Source organism: Phocoena sinus, chromosome 7 (assembly GCF_008692025.1).
Source record: "Phocoena sinus isolate mPhoSin1 chromosome 7, mPhoSin1.pri, whole genome shotgun sequence".
Lineage (NCBI taxonomy): Eukaryota > Metazoa > Chordata > Mammalia > Artiodactyla > Phocoenidae > Phocoena > Phocoena sinus.
The window spans coordinates 4,431,893-4,449,351 of record NC_045769.1 but is presented as its reverse complement, the minus strand read 5'-3'; the positions used below and the strand labels follow the sequence as shown (position 1 = coordinate 4,449,351).

The window sequence follows — 17,459 nt, the reverse complement described above, 5'->3', positions numbered from 1 at the left end:
AAACCAGCTGAAGCCAGGAAATGAGTTTCTATCACACGGTGTATAAGCCGAGTAGCTTGAACGGTCTGCATATGCCTCAGCTCCAAATGTAAGCTTGTTGGTTTGTCTTAAGGGCTGTTGTCAGGATTCACAATATTTTGTGTTCTGAGTAGGTGATACATCCTCATTTCTTAGTAAAGAACAATATTTTTCTAATACTGTAAGGTGGAAGTTTGGAGCCCAAGGTATGAAGAAAACTTGGTTTTTAAAACTCCTTCTATTTTAAAATTATTTTAGATTTACAGAAGAGTTGCAAAGATAGTGCAGAGTTCCCAAATGCTCTTCATCCAGCTCCCTCTAAAGTTCACGTCTTATGGTACCTTTGCCCACATTAAGAAATTAACATCAGTCCAAAACTATTAACTGACTTTGTTTGACTTTCACCACTTTTCCCACTAATGTTCACGTTCTGTTCCAGGATCCAATCCAGGACACCATGCTGCATTTAGAGAAGTTAATTTTGAACAAGAGAAAAGTAAATATAGACATGCATTCTTGGGGGGGGGGGGGTGGGAAGCATGGTGTGTTCCTAGACATGCAATATCATCAAATGGGTTCTATTTTCCATAGGAATATGTTATAATTGGAAGTATGTTCTTGACTAGAGATATTACTGGGAATAAATGATAGATGACCAACAAATATGGAGATAAAAGAAACCACAAACCCCATATTAATTAAAAATAGTGAAATGTTTTTTCAATTCTCGTAAGATAGACACAATGATTATACAAGAGGCCTCAGGAATTGCAGTCAGCACCTACGTAATTCTTAACTATATGCAAGGTGCTCTTCTAAACATTTTTCCTACATTAGCTAATTTAATTCTCATAATAACCACCCTACATAGTAGGCTCAAATATTACAGTGAGACACAGAAAAATGAAATAACTTACCCAAGCTTGCACAGCTAGTAAGTGTTGGAATTGGGATTCAACCCAGACCTCAGATGTAGCAAACTATGTACTTGTAACATATAAAATTGTAGGGTATAAAAATATGATGAAAACTGAGTGCAATCAATGGAAAACTGCCTAATAATTTTGCCCGTTTTCTTAGTATATAGAAAGACATTTGTTTTGATTTGATTGGCTTATGTCCTTTAATAGAGCTGGTGCCTCTTTCTCTCCTAGAAAATTTCCAGTAGAAATTTACCAGCCCACACTCTCAACTTCCGTGCACATAGTGGATTCCACATATTCTTGGCTCAGTGGCTAGCACACTGCTGTAAATTACCTTCCTCTCCTTTGAAACAAAAAGCATCTTGTAGGAATAGACTGTGTATAACACAGCGCAGCCCCAGCACCTTGTAGAATTCAACAACTTGCGACTGAATGCTTGTAGGGAAGGAATCATTATTGGATGAACTTAGAGCTGTACTTTTCAAAAATAGATGGGGTTTCTATAATTTTGTCACCAGATGGCAACTTTGTACACCAGCAAATCATCTACCAAATGACTCAAGGATAGAAATTGTAAGTTAAAGTGAGGTAGAAGTTAATCTTTATTTAGTATCCATGCAGAATAGCTATCTACTTACAGCTTTAAAAAAATCATTGAGAAATATATTCATAAGCATTTCTACTTTGACTCTTATATCTACATATCTTATCTCTCACAACTATGCCTTATGTGAATCTGAAATTTACAAAATGAACAACGTTAAAATAAAGAAAATGTTATTCGTACCCAGATGATAGAATTGATAGAAACATTAAAATAATTATTAGAACTGTATTCCATATATCTGAGAAGCTAGAGGAAAGATTGAACATGTTAAGTAAAGACATGAAAGATATTTTTAAAAGACCTAAGATTGGGCTTCTAAAGTTGAAAATTATAACGTCTGAGATGAAAAATACACTGGATGGGATTAACGGCAGATTAGGGATTTCAGAACAAAATGTAAATCAATTACATAAGAAAAAAATGCAAAAAAAAACCAACCAGAGCATTAGCGAACTGTGGAACAACTTCAAGTGGTGTAACATATATGCAATTGGAGTCCCTGAGGCAGAGGAGGGGATCATATAGAAAATATGTGAAGGGATAATTGCCAATAATTTTTCAAATTTGACGAAAAGTATAAACCCACAGATCCAAGAAATCAGTAAATCTCAAGGACAGGAAACATGAAGAAAACTATATCAAAGCACATCATGATCAAATTGCTTAAAACCAGTGAAACGGAGAAGACATTAAAGCCAGAAAAAAAGGACACTATATACAAAAGAACAAAGATCAGATAGATAGAAGATTTAAAGATTAAAATTTCAAGTTAGGGCTTCCCTGGTGGCGCAGTGCTTAAGAATCTGCCTGCCAATGCAGGGGACACGGGTTCGAGCCCTGGTCTGGGAAGGTCCCACATGCCATGGAGCAACTAAGCCCGTGAGCCACAGCTACTGAGCCTGCGTGTCTGGAGCCTGTGCTCCGCAACGGGAGAGGCCGTGACAGTGAGAGGCCCACGCACCACGATGAAGAGTGGCCCCCGCTCGCTGCAACTGGAGAAAGCCCTTGCACAGAAACGAAGACCCAACACAGCCAAAAATAAAAATAAATAAATTTATAAAAAAAAGAAATTAATAAAAATTCAAGTTAGGTGACAGTGGAGCCATGAGTGTAAAACACTGAAAGAAAAAAAGAACCTGTCAACCTAGAATTCTCTACCCAACAAAAGTACCTTTCAAACACTCAGATGAAATAAAGACTTTTTCAAGCATACAAACTCCAAAAGGACTCATCACCAGCAGACCTTCACTATAAGAAATATTAAAGAAAGTCCTCCAAGCAGAAGGAAGATGATCCCAGATGGAATCTTCAGTCTATACAAAGGAATGAAGGGAACTGGAAATAGGAACTACATGGGTAAACATAAAAACTTTTTTTCTTATTATTTCAATATATTTAAAAGATAATTGACTTTGAACAAAAATAATAACAATGCATTGTGGGACTTATGTACAGAAGTAAAATCTATGATACCGATAGTGCAAAGGTCAGGAGGAGAGAAATGGAAGTGTAGTGTCATATGGTGTTTTTTTTTTTGTTTTTTGTGGCCTCTCACTGTTGTGGCCTCTCCCATTGTGGAGCACAGGCTCCGGAGGCACAGGCCCGTCGGCCATGGCTCACGGGCCTGGCTGCTCCGCGGCACATGGGATCTTCCCAGACCGGAGCACGGATCTGTGTCCCTGCATTGGCAGGTGGACTCTCAACCATTGCGCCACCAGGGAAGCCCTGGTTTTTATATTATACATGAAGTAGTATAATACAACTTGAGGGCAGACTGTGGTAAAGATGTATACTATAAACCCTAAAGCAACTACTAAAATAACAGAGCCAAAAGTTATATATAATAAGTCAAAAAGGGAGATAAAGTGGAATCATGAAAAATACTCAGTATAGAAGAAAGTAGAAAAAGAAGAAAAGGGAACAAAGAATGGATGAGATGAATAGAAAGAAATAACAGGATTTGAACATAATCATATCAAAATCCCATTAAATGTAAATGATCTAAACACCCAACTAAAAGGCAAATACTACCAGATTGGATTAAAAAAGACTCAATTATAACCTGCCTACAAGAAATCCACTTTAAAAATAAAGACACAAACTGAGCATGGCCTTCAGTCAATAGTCAGCAAGGAACTGAGACCTTCAGTCCAACAATCCCAAAGAACTGAATTCTGCCTATAACTATATGAATTTTATAGCAGATTCTTCCCCAGTTGACCCTTCAGGTGAGACCCTCGCCCTTGTTGACACCTTGATGGCAGTCATATGAGAGACTCTGCAGTAGAGGACCCAGTGAAGCCACACCCAAACTCTACCCACAGAAACCATGAGACAATAAATGGGTGTTGTAGTAAGTCTCTAAGTTTGTGGTAATTTGTTACACGGCAACAGATAACTAATGCAGATGGAAAAGGGTATACTATGCTAACACTAATCAAAGGAAATCTATATTAATGTCAGACTGGATATTTTAATATTAGACAAGGGAGAGTTTAGAGCAAAGAATATTACCAGAGATAAAGAATATCTTTTAATAATGATGTCAGTTCTTCAAGAGGCAATAATAATGCTAAACATCTATGTAACTAATAATAGAGCTTCAAAATATTTGAAACAAAACTGATAGAACTGCAAAGAGAAATAGACAAATCCATGATTATGGTCAAGGATTTCAACACTCCTCTTTCAATAACCTGTAAAACAAGTAGGCAGAAAATCAGTAAGGGTATAGGAGTTTTACACAACATTATTAAGCAACTTGACTTAATTGACATTTATACAACACACCACCCAACAACTGCAGAATGTGCATTCTTTTCTGGTGCACATGGAAATTTTACCAAGATAGAATATATTTTGGATCATAAAACTAGACTCAATAAATTTCAAAGGAGTAAAGTGATACAAAGTAAGTTCTCTCACTATAATGGAATTAAATTAGAAATAAATAATAGAAAGATATCTGGAAAATACCCAAATATTTGGAAACTAAATAACACGTTTTTATACAAACTATGTTTCAAAGAAAAAAAAATCAAAAGGACAAAATTTAAAGGGAAATTAGAAAATATTTAGAACTGATTGAAAGTGAAATTTTAACATATTAAAACTTGCGGGATTCAGCTAAAGTAGTACATAGAGGGTACATGTATAACACTGAAAGCCTATATTAGAAAATAAAAATCATCAAAGACATCAGCTTCCATCTTAAGAAATAGAAGAACAAGAACAAATAAAACTCAGTGTAAGTAAAGAAAGGAGGACAATAAAGATCCTATCAAGAATCAATGAAAAATAAAACAGTAAAACAAGAAAGAAAATCAGTAAAACCCAAAACAAGACTGAACAGGGAAAAAAGAATAAAAGTCACAAATTCCAGTATCATGAATGAGAGTGATGATTCTACAGATTCTGCAGCCATTAAATGGATAATAGGGGACAACTTTATGACAATAAATTTAACAACTTAAATGAAAGAGATAAATGTCTTGAAAGATACAAGCTATGAAAGCTCACTCAAAAAGAGAGAAATATCCTGAATAGCACTATAGCCATTAAAGAAATTGAATTCATAGCCAAAAACCTTCTCATAAAGAAAACTCCAGGCCAATATAGCTTCACGGATGAATTCTACCAAACATTTAAGGAAGAAATAATAACAATTTTGCACAAGCTCTTCCAGAAAATAGACAAGAAGGGGACACTTCTCAACTCATTTTTGAGGCCAGCATTACTCAGATATCAAAACCAGACAAAAAAATTACAAGAGGGCTTCCCTGGTGGCGCAGTGGTTGAGAGTCCGCCTGCCGATGCAGGGGACACGGGTTCGTGCCCCGGTGTGGGAGGATCCCACATGCCGCGGAGCGGCTGGGCCCGTGAGCCATGGCCACTGAGCCTGCGCGTCCGGAGCCTGTTGCTCCGCAACGGGAGAGGCCACAACAGTGAGAGGCCCACGTACCGCAAAAAAAAAAAAAAAAAAAAAAAAAAAAAAAATTACAAGAAAAAACTACAGATCAATACCTTTCATGAACATAGATGCAGATTGAAGAAACTTCAGCAAATCAAACCTAGCAATTTATAAACTGTTGTCTGAAGAATGCAAGGCTGGTTTAACATTTGAAAATCAATCAGTGTAAATAATTATATTAACAGACTAAAAAATACACCATATGATCAACTCAATATATGCAGAAGAAGCATTTAGAAAATTCAATATCCATTCATAGTAGAAACTCAGCAGAGTAGGGATAGAAAGGCACTCTTTCAATCCGAAAAATGTCATCTACATCTAATATCATACTTAATGGTGAAAGATTTAATCCCTCTAAGATTACAAATAAGGAAAGTTGTCTGCTCTCGTTACTTCTATTCAACATTGCACTGGGGGTTTTATCTAGTACAATAAAGCAAGAAAAAGTACTACAAGGCATCCAGATTGGAAAAGAAGTAAAACTCTTTTTATTTGCAGATGTCATGATTGTCCACATAGAAATCTTATGGAATCTATGATAGGCTACTAGAACAGTTAGTAAGCTTAGCAAGGTTGCAGGTTTCAAATTAACATACAAAAATAACTTCTTATCAATTTATATAGTAGCTACCACAACAGAGATTTGAATAAAAATATCACTCTCAGGGCTTCCCTGGTGGCGCAGTGGTTGAGAGTCTGCCTGCCGATGCAGGGGACGCGAGTTCGTGCCCCGGTCTGGGAAGATCCCACATGCCGCGGAGCGGCTGGGCCCGTGAGCCGTGGCCGCTGGGCCTGCGCGTCCGGAGCCTGTGCTCCGCAACGGGAGAGGCCACAACAGTGAGAGGCCCGCGTACCGCAAAAAAAAAAAAAAAATTGTTAAAAAAAAATATCACTTTCAAAAGCATCAAAAATATGAAATACTTAGGGATATATCTGACAAAATATGTGCAAGCCCTGCACACTAAAAACTATAAAACAAAGCTGAAAGAAACTAAAGATCTAAATTATTGGAGAGATTTACCAGGTTCATGGGTTGAAAGATACAATATTTTTAAGTCAAGTCTCCCCAAACTGATCTATAGATTCACATTAACCTCGGTCAAAAGCCAGCAGCATTTTTTGTAGAAATTGACAAACTGATTTTAAAATTTATGTGGAAATGCGAAGAGGCTAGAACAGCCAAATCAACTTCGAAAATGAAGAATGATGCTGGAGAACTTATACTACCTGACTTGAAGATTTCTTACAGAGTTACAATATTCAATACAATGTGGTACTGGTGTCAATAAAGACCAATAGAGCAACGTAATGGAGTAGAGACACAGAACCACAGCTCTGCCATGGAGCCCCAGCGACTTGCATGTATCCACACAGGCCATGCAAACAAAAGTTTGAACCACTGCTGACCTAAGTCTTGGCAGAGCGCCTTGTGATCCTCCAGAATGAAAGTCTTGTAAGGAGTTGCTAACCACTCACCTCCCTACGGCCCCTGGGAGGCCGTCCTGAGACGTTTCTCATCACCTCCTGGGTTCTGATGAGGCTTGGGACTTCCTGCCTTGCCCCCCTCAGAGTAGAGCTGCAGACTGTAAAACCGCTCACCTGAAGTCTAGATTCAGGTGTTCTGTATCAGGGTATCCTGCAACTCACATTGCCATTGTCTGGCCCCTTTCGTTTGGGTGTTGTCCTTTGTGGTGTGTGGGACAAGGACCGTGCAGAATTGGTACCTCTGGCTATTACTCTTTTCACTGTTTATGTAAGCATTAAAAGTCCGAATCTACGAGTGGCTCCGTGGATCTTTACCAGTTGAATCGGTCAGGCCTTGTCCTGTGTGTGTACTTGACAGGAGAGCCAGAAATAAACCCATACATATGTAGTCAGTTGATTTTCAACAGAAGTGCAAAGGCAAATCCATGGAGAAAGGAAAGGCTTTTTGACAAATGGATATCCACATGCAGAGAAAAAAAAAGCTTCAATCCATACCTCACACCATATTCAGATATTAACTCAAAATGGGCCACAGACTTAAATGTAACATATAAAATTATTTTTAAAATTTTAGAGGAAAACATAGGAGGAAATGTTTGTGGCCATGGTTGGGCAAAGATTTTTTTTTTTTAAAGATAAAATAACCCAACACAATCCCTAAAAGAAAAAAAATGATCAGCTGGATGCCACCAAAAGCAAGAACTTCTGTTCTCCAAAAACACTTTTAAGGAAAGAAAATATAACCCAGAAACTGGGAGATAATATTTATAAATCGCATGCCTGACAAGGGACTTGTATCCAGAATATATAAAGAAATCTCAAAATTTAAGAAGAAAACGAACAACCCAATATTTTAAAAGGGCACAAGATTTGAACAGGCACTTCACCTAAGAAGATAAATGGATGGCAAATAAGTGCATGAGAAGATGCCCAACATCACTTGTCATCAGGGGGATGCAAATCAAAACTACAATGGAATATTCCTAAGTACCTAAAGAATGTCTACAGCTAAAGAGTGACCATACCAAGTATTGGAGAGGATGGGAAGCATCTAGAACATTCATGTATTGCTGGTGGGAATGTAAATGGTAGATCCAATTTGGAAGGTCATTTCCTAAAAGATTATCTTTTAGTCATATCATGTGACACAGCTCTGCCTAGGTATTTATCCAGGAGAAACGAAAGCATATACCCAGAAAAAGGCTGGTACACAAATGTTCATAGCGACTTTGTTTGTAACAGCCCCAAGCCTGAAACAGTCAAGTGTCTTTCAACATATGAGTGGATAGATACGTTGTGTTATTCTCTACCCTGGAATATCACTCAGCAATGAAGAGGAGTGAATGATGGATACACACAACAGTATGACAGCTCTCAAAGTATTGGGATTGACATGTACACACTGTTCTACTTAAAATAGATAACCAACAAGGACCTACTGCATAGCACAGGGAACTCTGCTCAATATTCTGTAATAACCTAAATGGGAAAAGAATTTGAAGAAAGAATAGATACATGTATATGTTGAACTGAATCACTCTGCTGCACCCCTGAAAGTAACACAACACAGTTACTCGACTATACTCCAATATAAAATGAAAATAAAAATATAATATATGCTTCAAAGCAAATCTTAAAGTAATATTGCTGCATGAAAGAAGCCAGACAAAAGAGACTACATTCCATTCACATAAAATTCTAGTAAATTCAGACTAAACTATAGTGACCAAAAGCAGATCAGTGGGAAATTGGAGGAGCGGGAGGGAGAGATTACAATGGGGCAAGGGAACCTCTTGCTGGTGATGGCTGTGTTCACTCTCTTGATTATAGGGATGGTTTCATGAGTGCATGCCTGTGTCCAAATTTATCAGATTGTATACTTTAAGCATGCGCAGTTTACTATATGCAATTACAACGCAGTAAAGCTGCTTTTGAAAAATATATTGTTTTCAGTCACTTTCCTTCAAGACTCCTGGTGGTCCACGTGCCTTTCTGAGTCCCTGCTCCACGTGACATTGGTAGGCGGTGCCCCTCCGCCTTGGTCCCTGAGAGCCCAGTAGTCCTGCCTGCCTGCGCTTGACATGGTGATTTTATCTAATCGTCATCACAGAGACAGAGGCCAAGAAATTTTAATCCCAAGAACAGGGACTAAAAGAAATGTCAAGATGACACAACGCAAGCTGGGCCCCCGGAACAGAAATCCTATGCGCTGACGCGGTGGGCCCCCGCCGTCTCTCCCAGGACCTACTGGACCCCGAGGGGACAGACCCTCCGCAAGGACAGCCGCGAGGCTGGACCCGGCACCATCAGAACTTCCAGAACCCCGGCACCTGGGAGGGGGTGGGCCCCGAAAATGCGGGCGCAGCTCGGCTGGCTTGTGGGCCGCCGAAGCCCCGCCCGAGGAGCTAACCATTTATGTCACACTGTGACAATTATTCTGCATAAAATTACCATTAAAACCCCTAATTTTTCAGCCTCCAACCCCGCCAGTGGCCTTTTAGCATTCTCCAGCGCCGGCGTCTGCGGGCCGGTGATCACCGGCTCATTACCTCCGTGTGGCGCCTGCCCCCCCCCGCGCTCGCAATCAAGCGCTAATTAAGCCGGCGCGGGGCCCGGGCTGGGGCCGAGGCCCGGGCGGGGGGCCCGGTGGCCTCCAAGAGGCTCTGACGGACGCGGCCGAGACCTCCCGGGTCTGGGTCCCGGTCCGGGCGGGGTCAGGCGGCGGGCGGGGCCGAGGCCGAGGGTCTGGGGGCGGGGCCTGCGGGGGTGGACTTGGGGGCGGGGCCTGGAGCGGTGACGCGGGCCCGGTCCGGGGTCTGAGTGGGGTCGGGGCGCTGAGGGCGTCCGGGGGCAGGGTCAGGGGTCGGGGGTCGAGGGTCGGGTGGGTGGCCGGGGCCCCCCGGCTCCTTACCCCAGCGAGGCGGCCGTGCGGCAGAGGTGCAGGGGCGCCAGGCCGTCGGCGCTGAGCAGGTCGGGGTCGGCGCGATGCTGCAGCAGCAGTTGGGCGCAGGCCGTGTGGCCCCCCTGGCAGGCCTCGTGCAGGGCGCCGCGGCCGCCGGGGCTGGCGTCGGGGTCCGCGCCGCGGCTGAGCAGGTGGCGCACGCAGGCCGTGTGGCCCCGGGCCGCGGCGATGCACAGGGGCGTGGTGAGCTCGCGCTTGTACTCCAGGGTCCAGAGGCCTGGGGGTGGAGGGGAGGTGGGGAGAGGTCAGGTGAGTCGGGGGACCCTGGTGGGGAGCGGTGTCCATTAAGACTGAAATAGGGTGAAACCATCTCTTAGAAGTAGGTACCAGGTGGGCACGTAGGGAGATACACAAAGATGCTCAGGGTTCGGGACAGAGAGACCCAGTGAGGTGCAACTGGATCAGGGATGAGGGATGGAGGGAGGCCTGGGGGTAGAGGTGAAAGGGCCCTGACAGAGAGGGGCAGAGAGGTAGCAAGGGGAAGAAGTGTAGGAAGAGGGGAGAAAGAGAGTAACAGCACACAGGGCAGAGACACACTGGAAAGACAGAGATGGAGAAGCAGGGAGAGAAGAAATACAAAGGAGAGAGATTGGGGTGGGCGGTTATTGAGAAGCACGAGGGTTTTGCGAAATATGAGGGTAACTTGGGTAAGATCTGAGGAGTTAAAAGCTGAACAAGCAGGGTGGACAGTGGGAGAATTTACGTGAGGAATTCACATTTTCCAGACTCTGAATTAGGGGCAGCTTGAGGGAGGAAAGTGAGCTGTGGATTTTTCTGGAATCCAAGCCCTCTCTTTTCGAGCCCCGAATTTACCCCTTTATCATTAAGAGGAGAAGACAACAGACAAAACAAACTGACCCCCATCACCAAGGTTGCTCGAGAAAAGGACTCGGAAAGTTTAGTTGTCTTGGAAGTGGCCGGGTTTCAGAAGCACCCTTTGATGTGGTGGTCTGCATTGAGCACAATTCTGGTTTGTTCCTTTGCGCTCTTTAGGGTTTTGTGTGTGTGTGTGTGTGTGTGTGTGTGTGTGTGTGTGTGTGTGTGTGTAGGGTTGCTCTTTCTTGAGGGATGAATGGAGCAGGAACTATACATTTCACTTCTCTGAAAACTTTGGGCTTTCAAAAGGCCTGTGGAAGGTTGTTAGCAGCTATGGGCACTCCTGGAAATGGGGGAGAGCTGTCCCTGGTGAATACACTTCAAGGGACAGGACTTCACATGGCAGGGATGCCTTCTGATAATGATGGAAGAATCGATACTGTGGCTGTAATGAGCTGTGGAGGAGACCCTTTTCACAGGCCACCTCCTTCCCGGGACCCATGCTGAGCAGTTTGAAAGACCACTCGTAATTACGTACCTCCGTGCAGCGCACGGTTCCAGCCCGCCCCGCGTCCCCAAGGCCCAGCCTGGAGGCTGTGCACGCTCGGTGGGGGAAGAGGGGGCCTGTCGTCCTGGTGGTGGGTGATGGTGGCTGGAGGCCCTGCGGACGTGGGCCTGCATGGGTTTGAGCTGCCCTGCCCAGTGAAGACTGGGTCTGATTTGAGGGGCATGATGGATATGACTGTAACAGTGACCTACATTCTTGTAGGGGCAGCTCCTGGTTGTTGATTCTACTCATTTTCCTGAGATAGGAAGTTTACTTACTGCGGGTCAAGGAAGGGGGTACTCCATTTTCTAGGGCATGCTAAATTCCCACCATCAGCAGCTCTGTTCACCCACCCAAGATTCCCAAGTCTTCCCCTGGACTGATGGGAAGGGGCCTTGGCTGGGCATTTAGCTCAGCCATAGCTTAGGGCCAGCCCCCTTCTCCAGGTCCCTGGAGATGGTGATGAGCTTCTATCAGGCCTTCCAGAGAATCCCGTTCAAAGGCAGCTCTCTCATTCAGTAAACCTGAATCATCAATCAGCTTCCTGTAAATCGCACCCTTGGTCCAGTTTCTGCCACCAGGAAGAGCACAGAAGCAGGCTTCTCCCCATGTGATACCTCCCTCTAAACATCCACTCCTCCATGCTAATGCTTTCCTGGCACTGCGAGCTTGATGGGACCAGCATTCCATCGTGGATGTGGTACCCAGGAGCCAGCCACTACGAACCTGTGTATCCCCTTCCCCATGGCTCCCTTCAGGAGGGGCTGAATTGGCCTCCAGGAAATCCTCGTATGAGCGAGGGCAGTGTCGGGGCCACTGTTCTCAGCCAGGGTTTGGTCATTTCTGCTACTGGACCAGCTGGGAGAATTCAGGTGGCTGAGCTGAAAGAGCACAGAGTCCAGAAGTGTCCATCCTCTCTTCCCAGCCTGCACTGAGGCCTCAGGCCAGCACTAACTCCCAGGGCTGCCCTTTTGCTCGGTAATATCTCAGGTCCCTTCACTGCCACAATGCTCTAATCTCCTGTCGTACAGATGTGCCATAGAAAAACAGCAAACTTAGGGGTGGAAAGATTGAGGGGGAAAACAGGAAGGAGGCTTTGATTCAGACCATGAACTGACATTAATATCTATCAATGCAACATTTGAGTGTGTGTGTGTCCAGGGCTGCGAGGCATGCGATTAAAAAAAACATTAAGCGAACATTCAAGCAGTTGGCATTCTTGGTTGAATGGTCACACAGCCCTCTGGAGGAAGATGTGTGGCCCATCTGGGACAGGTGAGGGAGAGGAGACCCAAAAAGGCTCTGGGATGCCTTTGGCTGGGAGGGGTTTTGGCCCAGACTAGACCTGCGTGTGCCTTCTGCCGCCTCGCTGGTGGCTCTGAGCTGCTCAGCCCTTTGGCAGGGTTTGGGTTTATTCCCTTCTCCCTGTGTGAGGTGTACACAGACTGGATCAGTGCTTTGGCAACTGCCCTTCCTCATTCTTGGCCTGCCAGAGATCACGAGTCAGGGCCACGGGGCACTGGCCATTGGCCCACTGACCACAGAGTCTGAAATCCTCACAGGTTCCAACACATGAACCCTCTCGGTAAACATGTGGCATCGGGATGCACGGGAGGAAGGGTGCCCAAGGCAGAGTGCCAGCCAAGGGGGTCACACTGCAGCCTGATGGTCATGATGGTCAGAAGGTCTGTTCGTCCCAGATGGGGTGAGGGGACTTCTCTCTACCTGGGGGTATGTTTGCCTGCCCGGCACGTAGCGACAGTGTCCAGGCGGCAAGAATGCAGACATATACAACTTAAGGACCTCTGGTTTCTCCCCCTCCTTCCCCTTCCCAGGCTCCCCTGGGTTCCAGGAGGAGCATCTCCCGAGAGCTGTCCCTCCACGACGCTGGCTGTGTCCCAGCTTCCCCGCTGGAGCCGTGGTGCTCACGGATTCACAGAGGAAACTAGCCCACGGCTGCTCACCAGGGACCCGCTCCGGGCGCACTCAAAGGAGAGGCTGTACTTTATCTCTGCCTCCCTGGCTGCTGGATCCAGGCTCTGGCAGATCAGCATTCAAACCAAAGCTCTTTTTAAAGACAAGAGGCACCTCCAGCGTGGGAAGGGCCCTTCTCACCAACAGCTTGGCCTTTCCAATTTGATCTCTCTCATCTCTCACCTAAAAGCTACATCTTAGGGCTTCCCTGGTGGCACAGTGGTTGAGAGTCCGCCTGCCGATGCAGGGGACGCGGGTTTGTGCCCCGGTCCGGGAAGATCCCACATGCCGCGGAGCGGCTGGGCCCGTGAGCCACGGCCATTGAGCCTGCGCGTCCGGAGCCTGTGCTCCGCAACGGGAGAGGCCACAGCAGTGAGAGGCCCGCGTATCGCAAAAAACAAAACAAAACAAAAACTACTTCTTAAAAATCATGCACGCAAAGTTTGGCTTCTAGATGTCTTTTGCTCGAGTATGTTAAATGCAGCACCCGTGTGAGCAGTCTACACACTGGAGCTATATGTTCAGAGGTGTGTTAGTAGCTCCTTAAAAAAATAAATAACCGGGCTTTAAAGGAGGAAAGGTACCTGACGGTCCAAATGTGGCCGGGGATTTCACCTGCCACTCCATCTCATCCTTCTTGATCTCAAACACCACGTTGGCGTCCTGGAAGAACTGGTCCATGAGGAGCTTAAGACGGTCCAGGTCTCCTGTGACCAAGGCAGCATGGTACTCGAGCACCGGCCACCCAGCTCTTGCTTGAGGCTCTATTCCCATCTTCTGAAAGATCTGAAGTTTCCCTGTAACTGGCTCTGGCTGTCTCTTCATTGCAATGCCGATGACCTCAGAAAAGTTCTCCAGGAAGGGGAAAGATGGTCTTATGGAGTGTGAGCTATTTCTATTGTTATTACTCAATTGTCATCCAGTTGGGGCTCGGGTGGTGGTGTATTTTTAACTCCTGTGGGCTCTGATGTGATAATGGTTACTTGATATGGCCAGCATCACGTGACCACTAATATGCCAAAGAGCTCAGCCACCCTTGTGATTGTATAGATGTAAACTCTAGAGACAGGCACATCTGTATATCTTCCAAACAGCTCTCCGCACGACAAGGGCAGACACAGCGTGAAATAGGCAGGGCTTCTCTTTCCTGCTCTGTAGTGTGTCTTCTTGCTTTCATCCCGTCCACTTCCTTAGCTGCTGTGGCCAGTGGTGAATGGATGTGTATTCTGAGGGCTGTGTCAGCCCCGAGGCTGTGTGAGGGAGACCCAGCTGGACACTGCAAATGACCGGGCTGTGCTCAAGTGTCCCCGGGTGGGAGGCTCCATAGTAGGACACACCAGTGATTCCCAAAGGCAACATCTGGGGCCCCAGGTGGCCTGTGAGATTCTTCCAGTTGTTGAGAACTGATCCCAAAATGCGCATCCCTTGCTGAAGATGAGAGATGCCACAATTTTTTTTTTAATGGATGGTAACAGTTCTTTACTAGTAACTTACTAGCTACTTGCTACACTGTAGTTCAGGGCTTTATTTTATTGTCTAAAAATTAATAAAGTCTAAAAATAGAGTTGCCATATGATCCAGCAATCCCACTCCTGGGCATATATCCAGAAAAGATGAAAACTCTAATTCGAAAAGATACATGCACCCCTATGTTCATAGCAGCACTAAGACGTGGAAACAACCTAAACGTCCATCGACAGATGAATGGATAAAGAAGATGTGATCTATCTATCATCTATCTATCTGTATATCTCTCTAACTATCTACATATTTATCTATCTATCTATCTATCATGGAATATCACTCAGCCATAAAAAAGAAGGAAATAATGCCATTTGCAGCAACATAGATGGATCTAGAGATTATCATACTAAATGAAGTAAGTCAGAGAAAGACAAATATGATATCACTTATACGTAGAATCTAAAAAAATGATAAAGATGAACTTATTTACAAAACAGAAATAGACTCACACACATAGAAAATAAACTTATGGTTACCAAAAGGGAAAGCGGGGGAGGGAGGGATAAATTGCGAATTTGGGATTAATAGATACACACTACTATATATAAAATAGATAAACGACAAGAACTTACTATGGTACAGGGAACTATGTTCAATATCTTGTAATAACCTATAATGGAAAAGAATCTGAAAAGGAGTATATATATTCATATATATATATAAAACTGAGTCAATTTGCTGTACACCTGCGTCATTGTAAATCAACTATACTTCAATGGAAAGTTTTTAAAAAAAATTAATAAGGTCACTGTTTTCTTATAACATAGATAAAACACAATTCTCATATATTTTTTCCAATTCTTGTTTTTCCCCTGCTAGGAAGCTGGGATGGGCCAGTGCAGCTGGCTGACAGGATCCCGTGCCACGTCTTTGTGACTTACAATAAAAAATGTGACCAGAGGCTAGAGGGAGGAAGGAGAGTCGGGAGGGCACTGCCTGGACCAGCAAAGGGGGTGGAGCGTGTGCCCAGGAGAGTTAGGTACAGACGCTCCGGGGGAGGGAGGTGTGAGTATCAGTAGCCACCATCCTCTCAGTGCCAGCGGTAGCCCAGGGATCGTGGGATCCATTGCTATGTGGTGTTGCAGTCAAACAGCATAGAGACAGCAGGAGAAAAGACCTGACGTCAAGGATTAGGGCTCACGAGGCAGCACCTCTGTAGTCAGAGCTGGACTTCGTAAGCACCCTCTTTTCCCATGTCCCTCTCTCTCACTCTCATTCACTCCCCAAAGCTGCCCCCTGACCACCCCCTGCCTCTCTCTAAGTCCCTCTAAAGCCTGAGCAGGATCTCTCAGAGTAATCTGGCCCCTGGGGTGCCCCTTTCATTGAGATTTTCCACAAAGGGGGGGACCCAGCAGAATACTCTTGACCTTTCTTAGCAAGGCTTGCAGTAAAGAGTGGAGGGGAGATTGGATGCACTTATAATTTAATAAAGATGTTTTACTCTCATCATAGACCTGATTTGCAGGCATAACTGTATTACACGGGCTGACCCAAGGCCTGGAGCTTCCCCCAAATGGTAAAGCCCACATCTTCTCTACAGAAGGGGGTTGCAGGTTGCTGGGATGGGAGAGGTGTAGCCTCTGCTCCTCTGTGATGCTTTGTGCAGGCGGATAAGTGGTGTTGACAGTGCCTCAAAGGCTGAAGGGCTCACGTTGGTGAAGATAGTGTAGGGGCTGGGGGTGTCCCAGAGCACTGCTGAGTGCTATGGAAAATGCAGTGGTAAAGATTATGCAGACCATGTTTGCAAGGAGCATGCAGCCTTTATCAGACGCAAGCGACAAGAGCTTACGGAGAATGACAAACAGCAACACTACGGAGACCATTTCCTTTCTGGAACGTCCACTAGAATAAAGTCATCTACTCTTCCCTCTTCATTTCCATATTATGTCATTGCTCTATTCATTTCAGTAGCAATATTAATTCTTTAGGTATTTCGTTTCTTTAAACATAGCCTTTCTGCCCTTTTATTTTCTCAGACTGATAGCTTGTAATTAGACACATTTCTGAAAGACTTTTCATATGCAACTATAATCCAGGATCCAACTGGAGCCTGTACTTTAAACTGGATCATTCTTTTGTACCTGATACATGCTGTCATGGGCTATTTTTAAAAGGGGTGGGACCCTGGAGGTGAGTCCAGGGATAAGAGCCATTCCACCCTGTGTTCTATGCTAAATTTAGCTTTCCAAGTGTTATATTTGTCAACAGTACCCTAAATACTCAAGCTTGATTTCAGTGGGTATGGGGTAGTAGTCCAGAAGCAGACTTGGTTCTTTGTGAGAGCTTTAAAAATAGCTTACGGTAGACAGAATTGGTTTCACGAGTAGGACATGGAGATTAGTTCTACACAGCAGCATGGCAGAGTTGTTGTTTTAAAGAACAAGAAGAGCTGTATGTGTGAGTCTTACATTAAAAAAAAGCCAAGCAAAATAAAAACAAAACCAAGAAAACCCCCACAAATGGCTGAAAGTCAACCCATTCATTCACCTATTTATTCAATAATCATTTGTGTAATATTATGTTGTAGGGTGTGCTATTAGGTTTGGGGGATTCAGAGACAAAAAATACACACATTTACTCTCAGGGAACACATAGAGTCCTGGCCGCAGCAATTAGTCAAGAAAAAGAAA

At 44.5% G+C, this 17,459-nt stretch overlaps 1 protein-coding gene across 1 annotated transcript in view; it reads right to left on the bottom strand.

Moving 5' to 3' along the window:
• ASB18 (ankyrin repeat and SOCS box containing 18) overlaps positions 1–17,459 on the bottom strand; it is a 63,731-nt gene that overhangs the window by 27,206 nt on the left and 19,066 nt on the right. Inside the window, exons 2-3 of the mRNA XM_032637788.1 lie at positions 13,890–14,012; positions 9,918–10,185 (exon numbers count right to left, since the gene is read on the bottom strand). Of these exons, the coding sequence (XP_032493679.1) occupies positions 9,918–10,185; positions 13,890–14,012 (391 nt within the window). The remainder of the gene's footprint in view (positions 1–9,917; positions 10,186–13,889; positions 14,013–17,459) is intronic.